At 48.0% G+C, this 27,940-nt stretch overlaps 1 protein-coding gene across 2 annotated transcripts; it reads right to left on the reverse strand.

Moving 5' to 3' along the window:
* Positions 1-313: 313 nt before the first annotated feature.
* Positions 314-27,932, reverse strand: BRCC3 (BRCA1/BRCA2-containing complex subunit 3). Of its 2 annotated transcripts, XM_040322788.1 has the most exons (8): positions 27,768-27,925; positions 25,455-25,574; positions 21,325-21,412; positions 16,877-16,965; positions 12,632-12,687; positions 10,181-10,312; positions 3,039-3,082; positions 314-600 (listed from the first exon to the last, which is right to left on the reverse strand). In XM_040322788.1, the coding sequence occupies exons 1-8, from the start codon at positions 27,870-27,872 to the stop codon at positions 443-445; spliced, it is 792 nt and encodes a 263-aa protein (XP_040178722.1). In that variant the 5' UTR covers positions 27,873-27,925; the 3' UTR covers positions 314-442. The 2 variants fall into 2 exon arrangements, with proteins under 2 accessions (XP_040178722.1, XP_040178723.1); XM_040322789.1 differs by lacking the exon at positions 21,325-21,412 and having other exon boundaries at positions 25,442-25,574; positions 27,768-27,932.
* Positions 27,933-27,940: the final 8 nt, after the last annotated feature.

Below are 27,940 nucleotides of genomic sequence, written 5' to 3' on the forward strand. Positions count from 1 at the left end.
CCCTGGATTCCGGTCGAGGTTCGGAGATTTACGTCGGCAAGGGTTGCGCCTGCGCAGTCCTTACAGGAACCATCTCGATAGCCGGAACCATATCGTCAGATCACCGGCGTATAAGACGACCTCCGACTTTTAAGAAGAATTTCATGGGTTAAAAAGTCGTCTTATACGCCAGAAAATACGGTATACAGCAACACATGCCAATAGCCTCCAACTGACCAAAATCGGGCTCCAGTTTCATATTTTGCACGATGGAAAATACCGCCACAATAAAACACTGCTTTTTGCATTAAAAAAATAATAATAATCAGATGATGGGGCAAGACATTTACTCTTCTGTGCGATATGGAAAAAGCTATACAGACATTTAACTGAATTAAAACAACATTCAAAAAAATATAATTAATAGAAAGAAAAGGGACTAAAATAAAATAACAAACCACGTTCAGTCACTTTCTAAGCTTTCCAACTCCTGCATCAACTTTTCTTTTTCCTGCTCTAGCTCCAGGGCCCGCTGGTGATTCTGTTGTAAGCGATCTTCCAGCCATTGTAGGAGCGGGCCACTAATCGCAGACATTTGGCCACATAAGTTCTTAGTAAAAACTGTAACAACAAAGAGACACCATACAGCTTATAGATGTTTTATGTAAGGGGGGGGGGGGGGGGTTTGGGTAAAAAAAAAAACCCTCTGTCAGTTTCCAGCAGCCCTTTATGATTTCAGAATTACATGGGCTTCCTCTAATCATGTATATCAGTGATGGAGAACCTCGGCACCCCAGATGTTTTGGAACTACATTTCCCATGATGCTCCGCCACACTGCATGAGCATCTTGGGAAATGTAGTTCCAAAACTCAGTGGTGCCGAGGTTCACCGATTACCTGTCACAGTGATCAGGAGCCCATCCTGGGAGCTGTTGGTAACATTGAAGGAAAAAAAATAAAAAAAAAAAAGTAAACGCATATGGGGGCAGCATGGAGTAAAGCCCACCTCTGTGCAGCCATGTGTACAGCTGACAGGAAGAGGAGCAAAAAAAAAAGCACAGCAAATACTTTCATCAATACAGCCTGTAATGATACCTCCAGATCTGCAGCTTCATCACAGGCTGCGTATTGCGAATGAATGAGACAAAATACACAGATGTGTTGCCACAGCCCTCATTGCAGGCAGGTTGGGGGGGGGGGGGAGACTACCTGCAAGCCCCATGTATTTTGCTGCTTGAGGAGAAGGAAAAAAAAATACTTTCTACACATGAATTAGAAGATATTAGGGGGGTTGGTGTACTAATAGGAAATACACTGTTCACTATGCAAGGGAATTATGCCCAGAGCTTAGGCCCCGTTCACATTTGGGCTTTGCAGAAATTTTCATTTCTGCAAAATATGCTCAAACACCGGATTTGCTTGCAGTGCCATTATTTCCTAATGGCACCCCAAACGTAGGTAGTGGACGGTATTTTGCCACGTGACCAAAACATCCAATGCAAAAAATAATTTGCCTTGTGTCCAAAATGTGGTAGAGAAGCTGCTTTCAGTGGCCTAGATTCAGGTAGATTTGCGCCCTCTTACGGAGGCGCAGCGTACCGTTTTTACGCTACGCCTCCGTAAATTACGTGCGCTACGCTTTATTCACGAAGCAGTAGCTCCGTAATTTGCGCAGGCGCTCCGTAAAAATGGCCGGCGTAAGCGCGCGTAATTTAAATGATCCCGTAGGGGGCGTGGATCATTTAAATTAGGCACGTTCCCGCGCCGAACGTAGTTCGCATGCTCCGTCGGGAAACTTTCCCGACGTGCATTGCGGTAAATGACGTCGCAAGGACGTCATTTGCTTCAACGTGAACGTAAATGGCATCCAGCGCCATTCACTTACGCAAACGACGTAATTTTTCAAAATCGCGATGCGGGAACGACGGGTATACTTAGCATTGGCTGCCCCTGCTAATAGCAGGCGCGCGTACGTTTGTGAATCGGCGTGAGTATGCAATTTGCATACTCTACGCTGACCACTATGGGAACGCCACCTAGCGGCCATCGTAAGAATGCAGCCTGCGATACGACGGCATAAGAGCCTTATGCCAGTCATATCTTAGGCTGCAGTCGGCGTATCGAGCTTTCCGAAAACAGAAAAGTCGATACATCGGCGTAACTAAGCAATTGCGCTGCGTATCTATGGATACGCAGACGCAATTGCTTACTGAATCTACCCCACTGTTCACTATGCAAGGGAATTATGCTCAGAGCTTAGGCCCCGTTCACATTTGGGCATTGCAGAAATTTTCATTCCTGCAAAATATGCTCAAACACCGGATTTGTTTGCAGTGCCATTATTTCCTAATGGCACCCCAAACGTAGGTAGTGGACAGTATTTTACCACATGCCCAAAATATGCAATGCAAAAAATCATTTGTCTTCTGTCCAAAATTTGGTAGAGAAGCTGCTTTCGGTGTGTCTTTGGAGCAGAGAGAGAGATATTCAAATGAATGGTGCCGCTTTAAAATGCGACACTAAAGTGTGAACGGGACCTTAGTGATTTGTGTTGACGTTTCACTTGGCAAAGAATACCCAGACAGAGAGATATATATATATATATATAATTTTTTTTTTTTTTTGCTTGCGCATAATTGGGTGCTGGAAGTCAGCAGCGCTTCGCCTCATTCACTAATCTCTGGGACAAATTCCCCTGCAAAGTGAACACCCTACACCAGGGATATGCAATTAGCGGCCCTCCAGCAGAACTACAAGTCCCATGAGGCATAGCAAGACTGACAGCCACAAGCATGACACCCAAAGTCAGAGGCATGATGGGACTTGTAGTTTTGCAACAGCTGGAGGTCCGCTAATTGCATATCCCCGCCCTACACAGTCCGGCCCTCGTAAACTCTGAAGGACGGTAACCTGGCCCTTTGCTTAGAAAGTTTGGAGACCCCTGCTATAGGAAACAGCATGCTATGATAAATGTTAAGAGAGAGATTGTGTGTTTCGCCTTGGAGTGCCACTTTAAATGAACCAACAGATGTGTCAACATTTTACATGAAGAAACTTACCAGATCCATTGTGAATCTTTGTGACGGAATCTAGATGTCCAAGACTAAAAAAAAAATATGTACATTATAAAATGTAGACACAAGTGATGTACTTTCAGGTTTGTTTTTAAATATAAAAAATAAAAGGATACATTCTGTATTCTATTCCACGCCTCATTCACACAGCCTCAATACACACTGTTCCCACAGACAGATTTTCAAGCCAAACTCCGGCCACAAAAATAAATAAAAGTAAAACACTTTCTCAGCCACAAAGGTTATGAATCTACTCTGCATGCACCAGATCAGCAGGCTTTGCAAACCCAGGTATTACCTTGTACAAGCAGCAGTGACATCAGCACCGTGCCTGTAGAGCAGGGGTGTCCAAACTTTTTTTTTTAAAGAGGGTCAGATTTGATGAAGTGAACATGCTCGAGGGCCGACCATTTTGCCTGACATTCTTTGAAGCATTCGGTCTAATAGCTGGATTCAGGTAAACGCGCCCAACGTTAGGCAGGTGTACTGTATCTCATATACGCTACGCCGCCGTAAGTTAGAGAGGCAAGTGCTGTATTCACAAAGAACTTGCGTCCTAAGTTACGGCGGCGTAGCATAAATGTGCCGGCGTAAACGCGCCTAATTCAAATTGTGAAGAGGTGGGCGTGTTTTATGTAAATAAAGCATGACCCCACGTAAATGAAGTTTTGAACGAACGGCGCATGCGATGTCCGTGGACGTATCCCAGTGTGCATGCTCCAAATTACGCCGCAAAGACTTATTGGTTTCGACGTGAACGTAAATTACACCCAGCCCCATCCACGGGCGACTTACGCAAACTACGTAAAAATTAAAAAATTTGACGCGGTTCGGACGTCCATACTTAACATTGGCTGCGCCATCTTTTTGGTGGATTATCTTTACTCCTGAAAACGCCTTACGTAAACGGCGTATCTTTACTGCGACGGGCAAGCGTACGTTCGTGAATAGGCGTATCTCGCTGATTTACGCATTCTAGGCGTAAATCAGCGTACACGCGGCTGGCGTAAATAGACAGCTAAGATCTACCGATACGCCGGCGTATCTCTACCTGAATCTGGCTATAAGTGTATTCCTCCGAGCACTAATACACTACCCAACAAGAATTCTCTTACCTTTGTGGCTGTGTGTGGTGAAGAGATGAGTTCAGGCGTGTTATTTGGATATACCGTATTTATCGGTGTATAAGACGCACCTTCACTTTAAAAAGGGAAGTTTCAGAAAAAAGAAATACATTTTAAATAAAGAACTGTAAAGCAAAATAAGGGTCATTGCCCATCTTCAGACCCACCACTGCCAGGAATGCAGCCAGAAACACAGCACCCACCACTGCCAGAAACGCAGCACCCACCACTGCCAGAAACGCAGCACCCACCACTGCCAGAAACGCAGCACCCACCACTGCCAGAAACGCAGCACCCACCACTGCCAGAAACGCAGCACCCACCACTGCCAGAAACGCAGCCCCCACCACTGCCAGAAACGCAGCACCCACCACTGCCAGAAACGCAGCACCCACCACTGCCAGAAACGCAGCACCCACCACTGCCAGAAACGCAGCACCCACCACTGCCAGAAACGCAGCACCCTCAATTGCCAGGAACGCGGCACCCACCACTGCCAGGAACGCGGCACCCACCACTGCCAGAAATGCAGCCAGAAACGCAGCACCCTCAATTGCCAGGAACGCAGCACCCTCAATTGCCAGGAACGCAGCACCCACCATTGCCAGGAACGCAGCACCCACCATTGCCAGGAACGCAGCACCCACCATTGCCAGGAACGCAGCACCCACCATTGCCAGGAACGCAGCACCCACCATTGCCAGGAACGCAGCACCCACCATTGCCAGGAACGCAGCACCCACCATTGCCAGGAACGCAGCACCCACCATTGCCAGGAACGCAGCACCCACCATTGCCAGGAACGCAGCACCCACCATTGCCAGGCACGCAGCACCCACCATTGCCAGGCACGCGGCCAGAAACACAGCACCCACCACTGCCAGGAATGCAGCCAGAAACGCAGCACCCACCACTGCCAGGAATGCAGCCTGAAACGCAGCACCCACCACTGCCAGGAATGCAGCCAGAAACGCAGCACCCACCACTGCCAGGAATGCAGCCAGAAACGCAGCACCCACCACTGCCAGGAATGCAGCCAGAAACGCAGCACCCACCACTGCCAGGAATGCAGCCAGAAACGCAGCACCCACCACTGCCAGGAATGCAGCCAGAAACGCAGCACCCACCACTGCCAAGAATGCAGCCAGAAACGCAGCACCCACCACTGCCAAGAATGCAGCCAGAAACGCAGCACCCACCACTGCCAGGAATGAAGCCAGAAACGCAGCACCCACCACTGCAAGGAATGCAGCCAGAAACGCAGCACCCACCACTGCCAGGAATGCAGCCAGAAACGCAGCACCCTCAATTGCCAGGAACACAGCCAAGAACGCGGCACCCACCATTGCCAGGAATGCGGCACCCACCATTGCCAGGAACGCGGCCAAAAACGCAGCACCCACCACTGCCAGGAATGCAGCCAGAAACGCAGCACCCACCACTGCCAGGAATGCAGCCAGAAACGCAGCACCCACCACTGCCAGGAATGCAGCCAGAAACGCAGCACCCACCACTGCAAGGAATGCAGCCAGAAACGCAGCACCCACCACTGCCAGGAATGCAGCCAGAAACGCAGCACCCACCACTGCAAGGAATGCAGCCAGAAACGCAGCACCCACCACTGCCAGGAATGCAGCCAGAAACGCAGAACCCACCACTGCCAGGAATGCAGCCAGAAACGCAGCACCCACCACTGCAAGGAATGCAGCCAGAAACGCAGCACCCACCACTGCCAGGAATGCAGCCAGAAACGCAGCACCCACCACTGCCAGGAATGCAGCCAGAAACGCAGCACCCACCACTGTCAGGAATGCAGCCAGAAACGCAGCACCCTCAATTGCCAGGAACACAGCCAGGAACGCAGCACCCACCATAGCCAGGAACGCGGACAGAAACGCAGCACCCACCATAGCCAGGAACGCAGCACCCACCATAGCCAGGAACGCAGCACCCACCATAGCCAGGAACGCAGCACCCACCATAGCCAGGAACGCAGCACCCACCATAGCCAGGAACGCAGCACCCACCATAGCCAGGAACGCAGCACCCACCATAGCCAGGAACGCAGCACCCACCATAGCCAGGAACGCAGCACCCACCATAGCCAGGAACGCAGACTCAACATTGACATCAGTGCAGCCTGATTAATGCCCATCCATCTGCAGCCTTGGAGGGTACAGGGAGGGTTGGGACGAATGCCAAAAGATTACATACAGGAGAAACTCTTGTTTACACGGCGGCCTCTTTAATAAAAAAAAAGTCCCGCCTCCTGCGATGGACAGAACAGCCATCCAATGGCAGCGCAGGAGTCGGGACTTTGTTACAGAGCCCGCCCGTAAACAGGAAATACTCCTGTATGCATTGCACGGCACTCGTCTTGTCCCTGTCACCTCCAAGGCAGCAATCATTACAGTGTATATCTTTTGTGGCCCACGGCGCCGGGAGATCGTTGGGGCCACAAACGATATATACGTCCAAATAACCAGGCGGGCCGCTCAAAACCGGAACGCAGGCCGCGAGCCGGACTTTGGACATGCCTGCTGTAGAGTGAGCAAAGCTGTGGGAGGGGCCAGCAGGCTCCACCCACTACAGGGAGCCTGCAGAAAATTACAGAAGTGGGCAGAGATAAGACCAGCCCCCCTGAATAAGGAGAGAGCGCAGCAGTGAGCGGTCTTTATTACAGGACGTTGCGGTGTTCCATCATATAAGAAATAAAAGAAATGGGCCATGGGACTTTAAGTGAGGCATGGACGGGCATATAGAATTGTTTAGGATATCAAGGGTAGGTTAACTGTCACAGTCCCGTCAAGGGAAATCTCTGTGGCCAAAAAGAATTGCTGAATAATCAATCCGAAAAATGAAATTCATAGAGTCAAATATAAAATTCATAATGTAATATATGATACAAAGATCATGCAGACAAAGGCATAATACATGTCGTAATAATCACATTGGCATATTTAATATTCAAAATCCAGGACATGACTAATTAAAGCAATCACAATAAATTGACATACAGATACAGTGAACATGATTATCCCAAAAAATATGTAAAAGAGAACAGTTTGATGAAATACATGATTGGGCAAGCTTATCTTGGCATCCCTGAGCATAGACTCGACGCGTTTCTCGGCGTTTAAAGCCGGTCTTCAGGAGTGGGGTGCGTAAAAATTAGCTAGAAAAAGAGGGAATAGATGAACAGACAAGTAAGTCAATTGCGGTCTCAATAGTTAGGTCATAGTTGCAACAAAACCGAGTCAGATGGTATGATACATTACCTATAGCAAAGCCCAAAAGTCATGGATCCCCCACAATCCAAGGACTCGCCAATCATGAGGAGAGCCAAGGATAGGATGGCGTGGGACATCAGCTAAGGATATTACCAGACAGCCACAACACAATGCCAAAAGGTGAGGTGGGCACACATGGGACACACACATACAGGTGCTGGTAAAAAGGAAAAAAAAAAAAAAAAAAGTTGTTTGAGAAAAAAAAAAATTGATTGGAGAGTCCTTGGATTGTGGGGGATCCATCCCCGACTCAACCCCGGGGGAGACAGTTCATCCGGGACCACCATCCCATTCCACTTTTTGGAACGCTTGGGCTACCCTTTTGGGCTTTGCTATAGGTAATGTATCATACCATCGGACTCGGTTTTGTTGCAACTATGACCCAACTATTGAGACCGCATTGACTCGCTTGTCTGTTCATCTATTCCCCTTTTTTCTAGCCAATTTTTTACGCACCCCACTCCCGATGACTGGCTTTAAACGCCTAGAAACGCGTCGAGTCTATGCTCAGGGATGCCAAGATAAGCTTGCCCAATCATGTATTTCATCAAACTGTTCTCTTTTACATATTTTTTTGGATAATCATGTTCACTGTATCTGTATGTCAATGTATTGTGATTGGATCCAGTCATGTCCTGGATTTTGAATATTAAATATGCCAATGTGATTATTACTACATGTATTATGCCTTTGTCTGCATGATCTTTGTATCATATATTATGATACATATTACAGTATGAATTTTGGGCTAGATTCAGGTAGCCGGGCGCATTGTTACGGCGGCGTAGCGTATCGTATTTACACTACGCCGCCGTAAATCAGAGAGGCAAGTGCTGTATTCACAAAGCACTTGCCTCCTAAGTTACGGCGGCATATCGTAAATGGGGCCGGCGTAAGCGCGCATAATTCAAATGAGGATGAGCGGGGCGTGTTTTATGTAAATGGGTGGTGACCCGACGTGATTGACGTTTTTTACGAACGGCGCATGCTCCGTCCGTGTACATATCCCAGTGTGCATTGCTCCAAAGTACGCCGCAAGGATGTCTTGGTTTCAACGTGAACGTAAATTACGTCCAGCCCCATTCATGGACGACTTACGCAAACTACGTAAAATTTTCAAATTTCGACGCGGGAACGACGTCCATACTTAACATTGGCTACGCCACCAGCTTTATCTTTACGCGGCGTATCTCTTACGGAAACGGCATATCTTTACTGCGACGGGCAAGCGTACGTTCGTGAATCGGCGTATCTAGTCATTTACATATTCTACGCCGAAATCAACGGAAGCGCCACCTAGCGGCCAGCGGAAAAATTGCACCCTAAGATACGACGGCGCAGGCCGTCGTATCTTAGCTAGGTTTAAGCTACGACGTGCTTAGATTCCGAGTTACGTCGGCGTATCTACCGATACGCCGGCGTAACTCTTTGTGAATCTAGCCCTTTATATTTGACTCTTTGAATTTCATTTTTCGGATTGATTATTCAGCAATTCTTTTTGGCCACAGAGATTTCCCTGACGGGACTGTGACAGTTAACCTACCCTTGATATCCTAAAACCATTCTATACGCCCGTCCATGCCTCACTTAAAGCGGTGGTTCCCCTAAAAATAAAATGTTGACATCGCATTTAGCAAATAAATTACAGTTAGAATCGGGTTGTTTTATTTAAAAAATACCTCCGTACGTATCGTTTCCATTAGTCGGTCCCACCGCCACTTCCGGGTACGATGCAGGTGGTGGGCGTTCCTAATTGATTGACAGGCATCCGAACGACGCATCCATCGCGTCACGAGATGCCGAAAAAAGCCGAACGTCGGTGCGGCTCTATACGGCGCATGCGCACCGACGTTCGGCTTTTTCCGGCATCTCGTGACGCGATGGATGCGTCGTTCGGATGCCTGTCAATCAATTAGGAACGCCCACCGCCTGCATCGTACCCGGAAGTGGCGGTGGGACCGACTAATGGAAACGATACGTACGGAGGTATTTTTTAAATAAAACAACCCGATTCTAACTGTAATTTATTTGCTAAATGCGATGTCAACATTTTATTTTTAGGGGAACCACCGCTTTAAAGTCCCATGGCCCATTTCTTTTATTTTTTACTACAATAGGGATGGAGGCATGGTCAAGGTATTTATGGTTTCCAACAGGTCACTTGCTTCTTTTTTAAAACTCCATCAGATAAGGCGACCCGTCAAATCTTGTAACGGAAGTGACGTTCTGTCACGGCCATCTTGGTACACCCCACACTCAGCCGCAGTAAGCCTACAGTCTGAAGTCGCTAAGCGGACATCTTTTTACACCCACCGAAATCTTGCATATCACACTTATGACAGATCAGCAAAGGTGTGAGATCAGCGGACGTGCCACTGCTTTTAAGGTTGAACATCAAAACGATGTTGTGGATTTCCAAATTTCACTATACAAGATATTTACAGGTAAAAATAAGTGTGAAATGGAAGACTTGGGTGGGTGTAAAAAGATGTCCGCTTAGCGACTGCAGGCTTAGTGTGGGCGAGTGCGTGGTGTACCAAGATGGGCGCGATGGAACTTCACTTCCGTCAGATTAGGTGACCCGTCAGATTTCGTAATGGAACACCTGCCCAGAGGCAATGTCCAGGACTTGTTCTATTGTAGGTGTCACTGCGCAATGATGCCAAAGAATTCACATAGGCAACATTTATTCAGCCTGGATTGTTCAGCATACCTGTGTATTCTACGATAGGCATCTTGCTCTTCCTGGCAAAGGATTCTGGGAAGTTCCACAGCCGACTCCAGACATACTTTCCGGATTGTTTCTTGTGGAACCACATGGAGTGGAATCTCTATTCTCTCGTACCTGATGAAGAAAGACATTAGAGAAATGTTAGGGATTGCGCTACAGGACCAGAAAGATTTTAGGCCACCCAGACATTAGGGGGGACGATTGTTTGGAACAAACAGAAATGAGGTGCTGGATTGGAATCGCCATACGATCGATCAGATTGTAATAAGGAACCATGGCTCCGACAAGGCCGCTCACAGCAAAAACAGGCTTTCACAGGGGCCCATGATGCCATTAGGATAGCCCTGGGGACAAAATAATGCACTGGGGCGCCTACTAGGGAGGGAGACAAAAAAAAAACTGGGTGTAGTTTAATTGGGGCAACTAGGGAACTATCCCAAATAAAATTCACCCCTGTACACACTGCTCTTACTCTTTATTTACACCAACACCCCCCCCCCCCCTGTACACACGGCCCCCTGTCATAAATGCCTCTCCTAACCTTTTATATATGCATGTCTATGTACAGGGCAGGAAGAAAGGCACAAAGCAGGGCATGCAGGAGAGCATAGTACTTGGCCAGAAGATCGGGAGAGCGCAGTGCAGGGCGGATAGGAGGGCACAGTGCAGGGCGGATAGGAGGGCACAGTGCAGGGCGGATAGGAGGGCACAGTGCAGGGCGGATAGGAGGGCACAGTGCAGGGCGGATAGGGGGGGGGGGCACAGTGCAGGGCGGATAGGGGGGGGGGGCACAGTGCAGGGCGGATAGGGGGGGGGCACAGTGCAGGGCGGATAGGGGGGGGGGGCACAGTGCAGGGCGGATAGGGGGGGGGGCACAGTGCAGGGCGGATAGGGGGGGGGGGCACAGTGCAGGGCGGATAGGGGGGGGGGGGCACAGTGCAGGGCGGATAGGGGGGGGGGGCACAGTGCAGGGCGGATAGGGGGGGGGGCACAGTGCAGGGCGGATAGGGGGGGGGCACAGTGCAGGGCGGATAGGGGGGGGGCACAGTGCAGGGCGGATAGGGGGGGGGGGGCACAGTGCAGGGCGGATAGGGGGGGGGCACAGTGCAGGGCGGATAGGGGGGGCACAGTGCAGGGCGGATAGGGGGGGCACAGTGCAGGGCGGATAGGGGGGGGGCACAGTGCAGGGCGGATAGGGGGGGCACAGTGCAGGGCGGATAGGGGGGGGCACAGTGCAGGGCGGATAGGGGGGGGCACAGTGCAGGGCGGATAGGGGGGGGCACAGTGCAGGGCGGATAGGGGGGCACAGTGCAGGGCGGATAGGGGGGCACAGTGCAGGGCGGATAGGGGGGCACAGTGCAGGGCGGATAGGAGGGGACAGTGCAGGGCGGATAGGAGGGGACAGTGCAGGGCGGATAGGAGGGCACAGTGCAGGGCGGATAGGAGGGCACAGTGCAGGGCGGATAGGAGGGCACAGTGCAGGGCGGATAGGAGGGCACAGTGCAGGGCGGATAGGAGGGCACAGTGCAGGGCGGATAGGAGGGCACAGTGCAGGGCGGATAGGAGGGCACAGTGCAGGGCGGATAGGAGGGCACAGTGCAGGGCGGATAGGAGGGCACAGTGCAGGGCGGATAGGAGGGCACAGTGCAGGGCGGATAGGAGGGCACAGTGCAGGGCGGATGGGAGGGCACAGTGCAGGGCGGATGGGAGGGCACAGTGCAGGGCGGATAGGAGGGCACAGTGCAGGGCGGATAGGAGGGCACAGTGCAGGGCGGATAGGAGGGCACAGTGCAGGGCGGATAGGAGGGCACAGTGCAGGGCGGATAGGAGGAGACAGTGCAGGGCGGATAGGAGGGGACAGTGCAGGGCAGGAGAGCACAGTACAGGCCTGGGAAGAAAAGGCACAATGCAGGCAAGGCAGAAGGGCACAGTGCTGGACGGGAAGGAGGGCACAAGGCAGAAGGGGAAAGTACAGAACGTGTACATGAAGCCCAAGGAAGCTCCTATGTTAACTCCTCTCTCTCTCCGGTGATGAATTACAATCCAGGTTGGGGGGAAGAGGAGGAGCAGCAACATTATGAGGTCGCCATTTAGCGGCTATGGAAAGCTTAGAGCCAAGGGGGCCGACAATGCTGCCAATTCAGCAGCGGGACTGTGGCATTGGTGATCCAGCACAGAACGATGTCACAACAAGACCGGCAGAATCAACAGGTAAATAAGTGACAACCAAGGGGACATTAAAGAGTTTTAGGTTGGTGATAATAAACAGAAAAAAAAAAAAAAAATGAACGCCCATATGCGTTGCCAGGTGGTTGATGTGTTATGTGCTCATCGCCCGCTCTCGGTAGCCGGTGAGACCCGCTTCCAATTCTGAAAAGATTTCATCACTTTATTTTGCAGATGACTGTATTGCTCACACACAAAAATACTCACTCAGTGCTCTTCTGTGCTTGGACTGACTGGAAACAGGTATATAAAATACGTCCTGTCTAAGGAACGAAGCAAAGAAGAAATAAAAAAAAAGGGAAGGGGGAGAATAAAAAGTAAACCACAATGAAAAATACACGGTAAGGTTAAAAAAAGGTTAAAGGGGTTGTAAAGTCTTAAGAAAAAACCTGCAGTCACTGGCCCCTCAGCCCCCCCCCCCCTGTTTTACTTACCTGAGCCCCTTCATCTCCTCGGCGGGGACGCACCGTCCTTCTCTCCACGGTGTCCCACCTCTTAATTGTATAGATTGATAGCAGCCCAGCCATTGGCTCCTGCTGCTGTCAATCAAATCCAATGACTCGGGCGCCGTGGGCGAGTCCAGAATTAGCGTCTATGGGCGCAAATGCTGGACTCGGGAGCGCACCCGTACGTTAACCCTCTCGGGATAACGCTTCTCCTAGGGGGGGGGGGTTTATCTAATGCGAGGGGCCCCAGAACAGGATGATCGGGGCCACTCTGTGCAAAACGAGCTGCACAGTGGAGGCAAGTATGACATGTTTATTATTATTTTTTTAAGAGAACCATGAAATTTGAGAGCGGACACTTTTTAAAACAGATGCAGGGAACCTTTTCCCTGCAGGAAACACAGGCACAGATGGATGGGGCTGCCGTGTCCACGCAAATGTAGCATGGAGAGCCCCACAGGTGTGAACTGGGCCTACAGGTATATGGTTTCTGGAGCATATTTTAATCTGGACTTCGAGATTCAGGAGACCATTTACCGTATTTATCGGCGTATACCGCGCACTTTTTCCCCCCTATAAAAACAGGGGGGAATCGTGGGTGCGCGATATACGCCGATACTGTTGCAGCAGTGTTTGTTTTTTTTAATTAGCCTAGCGCCGAGCCGAGTGTACTGCCCGCTCGGCTACGCCCGCAGCCACGCGAGAGGAGCCGAACAAACAGGAAATCCGGCTCCTCACGGCTCGGCGCCTAATTCAAAAACAAACACCGCCGCAACCCCAGGCAACGTGCGGATGGAGGACTGGACGGACCCCACAGACGGACACCTGGACGGACGCTGCGAGGAAGCCGCAGACGGACACCTGGACGGACGCCGCAGACAGACCCCGCGCACGGCCGCAAACGGACGCCAGACCGAACAAGGCCGTCGATGGACGCCGGGCAAGACACCAAAACTGTAAGTAATTCATTTTTTTTTCTTCAGGAATTTCCCTTCTAGATTAGGGGTGCGCGCTATACGCCGGTGCGTGCTATAAGCAGATAAATACGGTATATAAAATTTGGTAATAATAACAACCACTTGCCAACCGTATAACTTACATATATACGGTGGCTCTGCTGTGCAGGATCACATACCTAGTACGCGATCCAGCACTTCCGGGTCTGGAGCTGTACATGCACGCTGCCGCTGTTACACACACTTGAGCTAAATGTCAGCAAACACCCGCCGCTCGTTAGGCAGAGAGACAAAACTGCGATCTGCCTATGTAAACAAGGCAGAGTGCCGTTCTGTCAGCAAGGAAGGCATGGATCCTGTGTTCCTGCAAAGCAGAGACATGGATCAAAGCTTTCCACTAGTAAAAGCCCCACAGTACACAAACACTCCCTAGGCCCACAGTTAACCCTTTGATCACCCCTGATGGTAACCCCTTCCCAGCCAGCGTCATTAGTACAGTGTATATATTTAGCACTGATCACTGTATTGGTGTCACTGGTCCCCCAAAAAGTTTTCAGTTAGGTGTCCGATTGTCCATCGCAAATTCACAGTCCCGCTATAAGTTGCTGATCGCTGCAATTACTAGTTAAAAAGAAAAATCCATTATTATATCCCATAGTTTATAATTGCGCAAAGTCAATATATGTTTTTGGGATTCATTTTACCAAAAATATGTATCAGAATACATACTGCCCTAAATTAAATGAAGAAATTAGATTTTTATTTATTGCATATGTTTTATTATTTATTAAAATAACGCAGTGACTCATCGCAAAAAATGGCCCGGTTAATGAAGAATAGGGGTGGGGGGGGTAAACATTCCAGAGGTTAAAGTGACACTAAAGGTTCAGCCTTTTTTTTAACCACTTAACCCCCGGACCATATTGCTGGTCAAAGACCAGAGCACTTTTTGTGATTCGGCACTGCGTCGCTTTAACAGACAATTGCGCGGTCGTGCGACGTGGCTCCCAAACAAAATTGGCGTCCTTTTTTTCCCACAAATAGAGCTTTCTTTTGGTGGTATTTGATCACCTCTGCGGTTTTTAGTTTTTGCGCTATAAACAAAAATACAGCGACAATTTTGAAAAAATTAATATTTTTTACTTTTTCCTATAATAATTATCCCCCAAAAATATATATAAAAACAATTTCCTCAGTTTAGGCCGATACGTATTCTTCTACATATTTTTCGTAAAAAAAAAAAAAAAATCGCAATAAACGTTTATTGATTGGTTTGCGCAAAAGTTATAGCGTTTACAAAATAGGGGGTAGTTTTATGGCACTTTTATTAATATTTTTTTTTTACTAGTAATGGCGGCGATCAGTGATTTTTTTTCGGTACTGCGACATTATGGCGGACACTTTTGACACATTTTTGGGACCATTGGCATTTTTATAGTGATCAGTGCTATAAAAATGCATTGGATTACAATAAAAATGCCACTGGCAGTGAAGGGGTTAACACTAGGGGGCGGGGAAGGGGTTAAGTATGTTCCCTGGGTGTGTTCTAACTGTAGGGGGGGTGGACTGACATGGGGAAATGACTGATCGCTGTTCACACATTGTATGAACAGAAGATCAGCATTTCGCCCCTGACAGGATCGGGAGCTGTGTGTTTACACACACAGCTCACGGTCCTCGCTCTGTAACGAGCAATCGCGGGTGCCCGGCGGCGATCGTGCTCGCCGGGCACACGCATGGGAGTCCGGGACGAGCGGGGGGCACGCGCCCCTAGTGGCCGCTTCAAGAGCCGACGTATAGCTACTGGCTCTCGCGCAGGGGAGCCGACCTGCCGCCATATAACTGCGGCGGCTGGTCGGCAAGTAGTTAAACAACAAACATATCATACTTACCTCCACTGTGCAGCTTGTTTTGCTCAGAGTTGCCCCCGATTGTTCATCTCTGGGGTCCCACGGCGGCTCTCGCGGCTCCTCCACGCATTAGACAACCCCCTCTGGGAAGCACTCTCCCGGGGGGGTTACCTTGCGAGCGCGCTCCCGAGTCATACACTCTGCGTCCATAGCCACCGAGTGTATGACTCGGCCCCGCCCCCGGGCAGCTGCGTCATTGGATTTGATTGACAGCAGCAGGAGCCAATGGCTGCGATGCTATCAATCTATCCAATCAAAGCCGGGACTCTGTGGAGAGAAGGATGGTGGGGACGAGCCCACGGAAATTCAGGGCTCGCGATCGCTCCCCGTGCTTCACTGTGGTGGCTGCATCGATCGTGTCATCCCTTTTATACGGAGACACGATCGATGACGTCAGACCTACAGCCACACCCCCCCCCTACAGTTGTAAACACACACTAGGTGAACCCCAACTCCTACAGCGCCCCCTGTGGTTAACTCCCAAACTGCAACTGTCATTTTCACAGTAAACAATGCATTTTAAATGCATTTTTTGCTGTGAAAATGCCAATGGTCCCAAAAATGTGTCAAAATTGTCCGATGTGTCCGCCATAATGTCGCAGTCACGAAAAAAATCGCTGATCGCCGCCATTAGTAGTAAAAAAAATAATAATAATAAAAATGCAATAAAACTATCCCCTATTTTGTAAACGCTATAATTTTTGCGCATACCAACTGATAAACGCTTATTGCGATTTTTTTTTACCAAAAATAGGTAGAAGAATACGTATCGGCCTAAACTGAGGGAAAGAAAAAATTTATATATGTTTTGGGGGATATTTATTACAGCAAAAAGTAAAAAATATTGAATTTTTTTCAAAATTGTCGCTCTATTTTTGTTCATAGCGCAAAAAATAAAAACCGCAGAGGTGATCAAATACCACCAAAAGAATGCTCTATTTGTGGGGAATAAAGGACGCCAATTTTGTTTGGGAGCCACGTCGCACGACCGCGCAATTGTCAGTTAAAGCGACGCAGTGCCGAATCGCAAAACCTGGCCTGGGCATTTAGCTGCCTAAAGGTCCCGGGGCTTAAGTGGTAAAAATATACATTAAATAAGTGTGAATCTTATTCCTAAATGGATGCTTTCGTATAACTAACCTTTGTATTTTTATCTTCTATAAAGCAGGAGAATATCAGTCCAACAAATCCGACATCCATCATCTGATACATGGCCTGGGTACGCACATCTGCAGAATAAAACATTTGTGGAACATTTAGCCGATTTATTTACATAGGCTCCACCAAAAGAATGTGTATATATATATATATATATATATATATATTTATATTTATTTATTTATTTATTTTTACACACACACACTTTTTTTTTTTTTTTTCATTATTTTTTTTTTTTAACCGTCATTGTATCTACCATCCACAGTATTAAACTGATTAACACACTGTCACCTTTGGGCTGCAGTGCCCTCTGGAGGCTGAACGCTTATTTCGTCACGGAAGCTTCCAGCCTGCATGTGATCAACATGTAAAAATGGCCATCAAACTCGGACTGGTTCTCGTTTCTTAGTTAGGAAGAGAGCTGTCAGTGGCAGCCGGGATTGAGAGTCAGCAACCTCAAAAAGTATCAATATAGAAATGTATTAAGCCTCGTACACACGATGGGATTATCCGACGGGAATTGTGTGATGACAGGCTGTCGTCGGAAAATCCGACCGTTTGTACGCTCCAGCGGACAATTGTTGTCGGATTGTCCGCCAACAAATGTTGGATAGCATGCTTTAAAATTGTCCGATCGTGTGTGCACAGAAGTCCTTCGGACAAAACTCCAAAGTACAAACACGCATGCTCAGAAGCAATGCTCACCATAACAGATGGGCAGAAGTTGCCCAAAGGGTGGCGCTAAAGAGCTGAAAGAACACATAGTTTTGTGTTTGTTGGCCAACAATTATTTGCCTTTTGTATGCAAGACAAGTTCATGGCCAACACCCTTCGGACAAAAATCCTATGCTTTGTCTGATGAAAATCCGATCGTGTGTACGAGACAAAGCAGAGTTCCACCTAAAAATGGAACTTCCGCTTAATCCACTCCTTGCCCCCTTACATGCCAAATTTGGCATGTCATTTTTTTTGGGGGGGGAGTGAGGGCTTCAGGTGGAGTGGGACTTCCTGTCCCACTTCCTCCTTCCGCCGCTGGTAAGGCAAATAGCTTAATCGCCTTATTGCAGCCCCTCCCTGTAGGCGAGCGCCTGTCCAATCGGACGGCGCCGCTCGCGCATGCGCAGTAGGTGCCCGGCCGTGAAACCGAAAGCAGTCACTGCCGGGTGCCCACACTAGGAATGAAGACGGAGGGGGGGCGAGGAGCGGAGCCCCCCGGCCGGCGCGTCGCTGGAACGTGGAGCAGGTAAGTGTCCGTTTATTAAAAGCCAGCAGCTACACTTTTTGTAGCTGCTGACTTTTAATAAACTTAAAAAAGGCTGGAACACCTCTTTAAGCCTAGACCCAGCATAGGGCATTGTGCCAAGGAAAGTTAAAGTAGAACTATTGGCAAAACTCCCCGCCCCCCCATTTTGGATACAGTAAGGGAGGGTTATAGGAATAAAAAATCTCGCGCCAAAAAAATATATATAACTAAAACAAAATATATGTGTATAGAATAGCTGCTCCCCAAACAATTCAAATAAGAATAAATTCAAATAAGAATGGACATATGAAAGAAAATTAGTAAATAGGGGGCGCTGACATTGATAAAAAATCAATAAGAAGTGGCAGTAAAGTGCCTGTGCAAACAATACAAAAGGTCTTTTGAAAAACCTGTGAAAAAGTAAATTAGTAATAAATAAGGGTATAAATACCTGTAATATGTGTGCCAAACTACAAGTGAATAAAGTGCATGTGCAATTTATAAACAAGTAAAAAATAAGTGCATGAACCTTAAATGTAAATCACACAAAACAACTTTAGCATATGTGCACTAAACAATAAATATATTAAATTAACATATATGTGTACTGAGTGCCCCAGGAAAGAAGGGGGGAAAAAACTCAGCATAAAAATGAATGGAATTAAAAATAAAACAAAACAAATTCCAAACAATGTTAATGATTGTGGAAATTTCACAAAAAATGTAAACCAGTGAAGAGTCACAAAGAAAAGTCCAAAATCATAAATGGTATGCGTCCATAAATTTCTTATTCTTTACTACTTGTGTGGTAAGTTGCAGAGAAGTAGGAATTACACCTTCACCGATCCTATCACCCAAATGTGCATAAAGGATGGCCCCTTATCGCATGGAGTTGACCTTTTTAACTAAAAAAAGATCAAATAAGCTTTGCTGTCACCCTGGACAGATTGTGGATGGTCTGAGATTCCTAAGGGTCAGCTTAGTGGAACATCATAAAAAATATAAAACAGAGAGATGCCGCCATAGCATATTATCATTTATTAAAATAATTTAAAACAAAGCAGGTGACGAGTGGAGGCTTACTTTATAAGTGCCCACATCCCGGCACTGAGGCTTTAGGCTTAGATCAGAAAGGTAACGATCCTGAGGACCTGTTCCGTGGAGAGGGATGCTGTGCGACACGCAGACCACGCACAGCTTCCTGCCTCAGTGCCGGGATGTGGGCACTTATAAAGTAAGCCTCCACTCGTCACCTGCTTTGTTTTAAATTATTTTAATAAATGATAATATGCTATGGCGGCATCTCTCTGTTTTATATTTTTTATGATGTTCCACTAAGCTGACCCTTAGGAATCTCAGACCATCCACAATCTGTCCAGGGTGACAGCAAAGCTTATTTGATCTTTTTTTAGTTAAAAAGGTCAACTCCATGCGATAAGGGGCCATCCTTTATGCACATTTGGGTGATAGGATCGGTGAAGGTGTAATTCCTACTTCTCTGCAACTTACCACACAAGTAGTAAAGAATAAGAAATTTATGGACGCATACCATTTATGATTTTGGACTTTTCTTTGTGACTCTTCACTGGTTTACATTTTTTGTGAAATTTCCACAATCATTAACATTGTTTGGAATTTGTTTTGTTTTATTTTTAATTCCATTCATTTTTATGCTGAGTTTTTTCCCCCCTTCTTTCCTGGGGCACTCAGTACACATATATGTTAATTTAATATATTTATTGTTTAGTGCACATATGCTAAAGTTGTTTTGTGTGATTTACATTTAAGGTTCATGCACTTATTTTTTACCTGTTTATAAATTGCACATGCACTTTATTCACTTGTAGTTTGGCACACATATTACAGGTATTTATACCCTTATTTATTACTAATTTACTTTTTCACAGGTTTTTCAAAAGACCTTTTGTATTGTTTGCACAGGCACTTTACTGCCACTTCTTATTGATTTTTTATCAATGTCAGCGCCCCCTATTTACTAATTTTCTTTCAAGGGAGGGTTATAACCCGTCAGCTTTTCCCCCCCCCCACCATATGTGTCCCATTGCATAGACTTTTCCCTCACTTCCTGTCCCATAGCCAAACAGGAAGTGAAAAATAAATCCCTGTAAATTAAAGCGGAGTTCCGGCCACAATTTCACTTTTTATATATAAATACCCCTGTAATACACAAGCTTAATGTATTCTAGTAAAGTTAGTCTGTAAACTAAGGTCCGTTTTGTTAGGTTGTTACAGCATTTAGACACTTTATAAAATAGAAATTGACTGGGGCCATCTTAAGTGTGGGCATCATGAAGCCAGACTGTATGACTTCCTGGATTTCAGCCTTGCACATGCTCAGTGCTGCACAAGCAGTGTCAGATCAGGTTTCAGCACCTGTACTGTCCAAGTCACATGATTCTTCGAGACTGGGGAGTGCACAGACTCCTGGAAAGTTACACCCACTACATTCCCAGGAGTCTGTGCGGTGTAGGTTAGGAAGCATTAAGCACCTAGGTGCAGGAAGTGGGAAGATTAACTATTCTGCCTAGCAACAACACTTTGAAGGCATCTAAAAAAAAAAAAAAAAAAAATTTGTAAAGGACTAATGACATTTTTTTAAAACTACTGATGTAATGTTATATTTATGGGTGGAACTCCACTTTAAGGGAATTCTTTGGAGACCCCGCAGAACTAGTGTCCCCCATTGGAAGGAGATTTCCCCTCTTACTTTTCTGGGGACATCCCAACATTTGGCATTTTCTTTTACATTCACTTTCAATGATGAAATAGAGGGGAGAATCTCCTTAAAAAAAAAGAAGTACAGCCAAAGCTTTGTTTGGTTGCACTTCTTTGGATCACAGGAGTGTAGTTCGGTCTGAACTCCTGTGACCCGCTTTCAGCAGACAGCGGGCTGAAGTCTGCTGACGTCACAGAGCCGGTCCATGCTCCAGGAAAGATCGCTACCATATGGTCGGGGCTTCCACCCACATGCCTGGACCGGCACCCATCATAGGATCCTGCATGCCTATTGCAGGACAGCAACTCAAGAGCATACAAAGCTAAAGGTTCAGCGAGACGGCCAGTCAACCAGCATTTTCAGAACAAGGGAATAGCAATGGCCGCCATCCACATTCCTGTAATGACGGGTTTCCTTTATAAAAGGGAAAAGTCTGTATCTGAATCTTACCGACATGAGAGGGCCAGACGGTGATGTGCGGGTGGGAGTGATACCATCCAACCACCCGCATGGGGCGACCCGTGATTTCTGTAAGTCTGTGCGCAACTGTTAAGGTGAAAAACAGAGAAAACTCCATAGAGAAAATGACATCACCCACCTGCTGAGCGGAACCTTTTCTGGCAATTTTTGTTTAAATCAGTATTTTTTGCTAGAAAATGACTTCAAACCCCCCAAACACACACACAAACTTTTTTTTTTTTTTTAGCAGAGACCCTAGAGAATAAAATGGTGATCAATGCCGATTTTTTGTGTCACACGGAATTTGTGCAGTGTTTTTTCAAACACAATTTTTCGGAAAAAAAAAATACATTCTAATGAATTAACCACTTAAGGACCGGACCAATATGCTGCTAAATGACCCAAGGGGTTTTTACAGTTCGGCACTGCGTCGCTTTAACAGACAATTGCGCGGTCGTGCGACGTGGCTCCCAAACAAAATTGGCGTCCTTTTTTCCCCACAAATAGAGCTTTTTTTTGGTGGTATTTGATCACCTCTGCGGTTTTTATTTTTTGCGCTATAAACAAAAATAGAGCGACAATTTTGAAAAAAAATGCAATATTTTTTCCTTTTTGCTATAATAAATATCCCCTAAAAACATATATAAAACATTTTTTTTCCTCAGTTTAGGCCGATACGTATTCTTCTACCTATTTTTGGTTAAAAAAATCGCAATAAGCGTTTATCGGTTGGTTTGCGCAAAATGTATAGCGTTTACAAAATAGGGGATAGTTTTATTGCATTTTTATAAAAACATTTTTTTTTACTACCAATGGCGGCGATCAGCGATTTTTTTCGTGACTGCGACATTATGGCGGACACTTCGGACAATTTTGACACATTTTTGGGACCATTGTCATTTTCACAGCAAAAAATGCATTTAAATTGCATTGTTTATTGTGAAAATGACAGTTGCAGTTTGGGAGTTAACCACAGGGGGCGCTGTAAGAGTTAGGGTTCACCTAGTGTGTGTTTACAACTGTAGGGGGGTGTGGCTGTAGGACTGACGTCATCGATCGCTTCTCCCTATATAAGGGATCACTCGATCGATGCGCCGCCACAGTGAAGCACGGGGAAGCTCTCCCCGTTCTTCATCTCCGGGGAGCGATCGCGACGAAGCGGCTGTTAACGAATAGCCGCGCCGTCGTCCCGGATCGCTCCCCGCGGGAATCCGACTGCCGCATGTAGTGGGGGGGGGTCCCGATCGGACCCCTGACCCACGTCTAGGCAGGGACGTACAGGTACGCCAATGTGCCTGTCCGTGCCATTCTGCCGATGTATATCTACATGCGGCGGTCGGGAAGTGGTTAAGGACGGCCTCCTGCAAATATACTTCGGCAGAATGGCACGGCTGGGCACAAGCACGTACCTGTACGTCGCCTTTAAGAGCCCAGCCGTGGGTCGCGCGCACGCGACCCGGTCCGAAGCTCCGTGACCGAGGCACCCGCGGACCCGATCGCCGGCGGTGTTCCGCGATCGGTCAAAGGAGCTGAAGAGCGGGGAGAGCTGAGTGTAAACACACCTTCCCGTTCTTCATAGTGGCAGCGTCATCGATCGTGTGTTCCCTGATAAAGGGAAAGACGATCAGTGATGTCACACGTCCAGCCCCGCCCCCCTACTGTTAGAAACACATATGAGGTCACACTTAACCCCTACAGTGCCCCCTAGTGGTTAACTCCCAAACTGCAATTGTCATTTTCACAGTAAACAATGCATTTTTATAGCACTTTTTGCTGTGAAAATTACAATTGTCCCAAAAATGTGTCAAAAGTGTCCGAAGTGTCCTCCATAATGTCGCAGTCACGAAAAAAAAAATTAAAAAATTCGCTGATCGCCGCCATTAGTAGTAAAAAAAAAAAAAATTATTAATAAAAATGCCATAAAACTATCCCCAATATTGTAAACACTATACATTTTGCACAAACCAATCGTTAAACGCTTATTGCGATTTTTTTTTACCAAAAACACGAAGAATACGTATCGGCCAAAAATGAGGAAAAAAAAATGTTTATATCTTTTTTGGGGATATTTATTATCGCAAAAAGTAAAAAATATTGAATTTTTTGCTAAATTGTCGCTCTATTTTTGTTTATAGCGCAAAAAATAAAAACTGCAGAGGTGATCAAATACCACCAAAAAAGACTTCTGTGGGCGAGCACGCGGGGGCAGGGGCGCTTTAAAAAAAAACAAAAACTTTCTCTTAAAAAAAAAAAAAAAAAATGTTTTGTACTCACCGTAAAATCCTTTTCACAATCGTCCATGGACGGACACAGCCTTCTCAAGTCTTGACATATGGGTTATGTTCCTGTCAACACTTGTGAAGGCGGTGTCTGTCCATGGACGACAGAAATTTTTTTTTTTATACTTTTTCTTCCTATTACAAGGAATGTAAACATCCCTTGTAATAGGAATAGTGTGTGACAGGTCCTCTTTATGGAGAGATGTGGGGTCATATAGACCCCACATCTCTCCTCCAGGCTGGAAAGACCGAGATAAAAAAAAAACAAGGAGGACTGTCGCTGCCTTTTTAGCCGAGTCCCCAGCTTTGTTTACATCCGCCAGCCTGGATAGGACGTCATCACGTCGCGCCCGGGCCGCCAAGGGTCGGAGATGACTGGGGACCATCTGGTCACCACAAATCTCTATGATCAATTTCCGGTGGGACGATTCGTTTTCCGGCTCGCCAATCATACGGGTGAGCCCGGAGACGCAAAAAAAAAAAGATGATATCTGAACGATCCCTGTAGCTGCACCCATCATTCAAAAATCCCCACTCAACGTTAAAGACGTCATATGACGTCCTCGGGCTGGAAGTGGTTAAAAGTAGGGTTGTCCCGATACCACTTTTTTAGGACTGAGTACAAGTACCGATACTTTTTTTAAGTACTCGCCCATACCAAATACCGATACTTTTTTTTAAATGTGTCCCCAAATGCAGCCCCCCCATATATATATGCAGCCATGTCCCCCCCACATATGCAGCCACGTCCCCCCCATATATGCAGCCACGTCCCCCCCACATATGCAGCCATGTCCCCCCCACATATGCAGCCATGTCCCCCCCACATATGCAGCCATGTCCCCCCACATATGCAGCCATGTCCCCCCCCATATATGCAGCCATGTCCCCCCCCATATATGCAGCCATGTCCCCCCCCATATATGCAGCCATGTCCCCCCCCCATATATGCAGCCATGTCCCCCCCATATATGCAGCCATGTCCCCCCATATATGCAGCCATGTCCCCCCCATATATGCAGCCATGTCCCCCCCATATATGCAGCCATGTCCCCCCCATATATGCAGCCATGTCCCCCACATAATGCAGCCATGTCCCCCCATATATGCAGCCATGTCCCCCCCATATATGCAGCCATGTCCCCCCCATATATGCAGCCATGTCCCCCCCATATATGCAGCCATGTCCCCCACATAATGCAGCCATGTCCCCCCACATATGCAGCCATTTCCCCCACATATGCAGCCACGTCCCCCATAAATCCAGCCATGTCCCCCATAAATCCAGCCATGTCCCCCATAAATCCAGCCATGTCCCCCCATAAATCCAGCCATGTCCCCCCATAAATCCAGCCATGTCCCCCCATAAATCCAGCCATGTCCCCCATAAATCCAGCCATGTCCCCCCATACCTAGATGCCACATGGTTAATCAGCGTGCGGGGAACATCACAGCTTTCATTTGAATAGCTGTAGTGTTCCCCGCTGCGCCACGTATAGACACTCCCCCTTGCTCGGGAATGGACAGATTCGTCCAATCCCGAGCAAGGGGGAGTGTCTATACGCGGCGCAGCGGGAAACACTACAGCTATTCAAATGAAAGCTGTGATATTCCCCGCACGCTGTTTAACCCATGCGGCGGCGGCGTTGTTGCGGTATGTGACGGCATTCGTTGCGGGGGGGGCGAGTATCGGATGAGGCATCGGGGGCATCCCGCAAATACTCGGTATCGGTCCCGATACTGGTATCGGTATCGGGACAACCCTAGTTAAAAGTGACATCTTATCTTGAGATGACTACCAGGGATCAGACACAAGTCCACACAATCATACAGGAAGGATATATCGGCTTCTATTGTGGCTGCCGACAGCTGCTCAGGAGAAATTTCCACTCGATCTTTCCTCTTGTCTGATCGTCGTAAGATGATGACCGAGTGGATATGTACAACTCTCTGAATGTCCACCTGTGTGAGAGAGAGAGAGAAAAACACCAAAGGATTAGAAAACATACATAATACACAACATACATAAAACTTGAACAAAGCATGTCCCTCTACAGTGTGTATTTGTCTCAGTCCAGAGCAACGAGTGTCATTTCCGTCTGCTGCCTCCTTCCTCTATTATCAGCACGAATCACTTTTTCCTGACACCAAGAGAAAAATGGTGACAGGGGAGGGAGTTCCAGCATGCAGCTTGTGATTGAAAGCCTCAGCTCTGTTCCTGTGTGAAGGGGGGGGGGGTTTGTCTCTTCCCTCCAATCAGCTCTCAGTGAGATATGCAGAGTGTAATCTCAGCTCTCTGCCCTTTTTTTCTGAACACTCAGACAAGCTGTATCAATTCTGGACTTTGAACAGATGTAAAGAAGGGAAGACTGCAGATAAACAGATACAACTTATGTAGGAGGACTTGTTTAATCTCTCAATGTATCACCTGAGGCCAGTCACTTCTCTGGGTGTATGTAAGGGATAACAACCACTTTAATATACATTATATGGCCAAAGTATGTGCACCACCATTCCTGCTGGCCCACAGAACCACGACAGGTCCTTCCTGAGCCCCTCACAGAACCATGACAGGTCCTCACTGAGCCCTTCACAGAACCACGAGGTCCTCACTGAGCCCCTCACAGAACCATGACAGGTCCTCACTGAGCCCTTCACAGAACCATGACAGGTCCTCACAGAACCATGACAGGTCCTCACAGAACCATGACAGGTCCTCACAGAACCATGACAGGTCCTCACTGAGCCCCCCACAGAACCACGACAGGTCCTCACTGAGCCCCCCACAGAACCACGACAGGTCCTCACAGAACCATGACAGGTCCTCACTGAGCCCCTCACAGAACCATGACAGGTCCTCACTGAGCCCCCCCACAGAACCACGACAGGTCCTCACTGAGCCCCCCACAGAACCACGACAGGTCCTCACTGAGCCCCTCACAGAACCACGACAGGTCCTCACCGAGCCCTTCACAGAACCATGACAGGTCCTCCCTGAGCCCCTCACAGAACCACGACAGGTCCTCACCGAGCCCCTCACAGAACCACGACAGGTCCTCACTGAGCCCCTCACAGAACCACGACAGGTCCTCACTGAGCCCCTCACAGAACCACGACAGGTCCTCACTGAGCCCCTCACAGAACCACGACAGGTCCTCACTAAGCCCCTCACAGAACCATGACAGGTCCTCACTAAGCCCCTCACAGAACCACGACAGGTCCTCACAGAGCCCCTCACAGAACCACGACAGGTCCTCACTGAGCCCCTCACAGAACCATGACAGGTCCTCCCTGAGCCCTTCACAGAACCATGACAGGTCCTCACAGAACCATGACAGGTCCTCACAGAACCATGACAGGTCCTCACAGAACCATGACAGGTCCTCACAGAACCATGACAGGTCCTCCCTGAGCCCTTCACAGAACCACGACAGGTCCTCACCGAGCCCCTCACAGAACCATGACAGGTCATCACTGAGCCCCTCACAGAACCATGACAGGTCCTCACTGAGCCCCTCACAGAACCATGACAGGTCCTCACTGAGCCCCTCACAGAACCATGACAGGTCCTCACTGAGCCCCTCACAGAACCATGACAGGTCCTCACTGAGCCCCTCACAGAACCATGACAGGTCCTCACTGAGCCCCTCACAGAACCATGACAGGTCCTCACCGAGCCCCTCACAGAACCATGACAGGTCCTCACCGAGCCCCTCACAGAACCATGACAGGTCCTCACCGAGCCCCTCACAGAACCATGACAGGTCCTCACCGAGCCCCTCACAGAACCATGACAGGTCCTCACCGAGCCCCTCACAGAACCATGACAGGTCCTCACTGAGCCCCTCACAGAACCATGACAGGTCCTCACTGAGCCCCTCACAGAACCATGACAGGTCCTCACTGAGCCCCTCACAGAACCATGACAGGTCCTCACTGAGCCCTTCACAGAACCATGACAGGTCCTCACCGAGCCCCTCACAGAACCATGACAGGTCCTCACTGAGCCCCTCACAGAACCATGACAGGTCCTCACTGAGCCCTTCACAGAACCATGACAGGTCCTCACCGAGCCCCTCACAGAACCATGACAGGTCCTCACTGAGCCCTGCTAAGACCTTCCCTCCCCCCACAGACCAGGCCCGAGCCTCTTACCTCTCCTATACAGAGTCCCATCACCTCCTCTCTCTCCGTGCTCAGGGAATGGGCCACACACACAAGGAAAGCATCCCCCTCCAGATGCACGGCTTGCACCGCCATTGCTGCTATCTACACCACTTCCTTCCTTCACCGAGCTCTATTGCTGCTTGTACTGTCGTCCCTTGTTC

Source organism: Rana temporaria, chromosome 9, assembly GCF_905171775.1.
Source record: "Rana temporaria chromosome 9, aRanTem1.1, whole genome shotgun sequence".
In the NCBI taxonomy this organism is placed as follows: domain Eukaryota; kingdom Metazoa; phylum Chordata; class Amphibia; order Anura; family Ranidae; genus Rana; species Rana temporaria.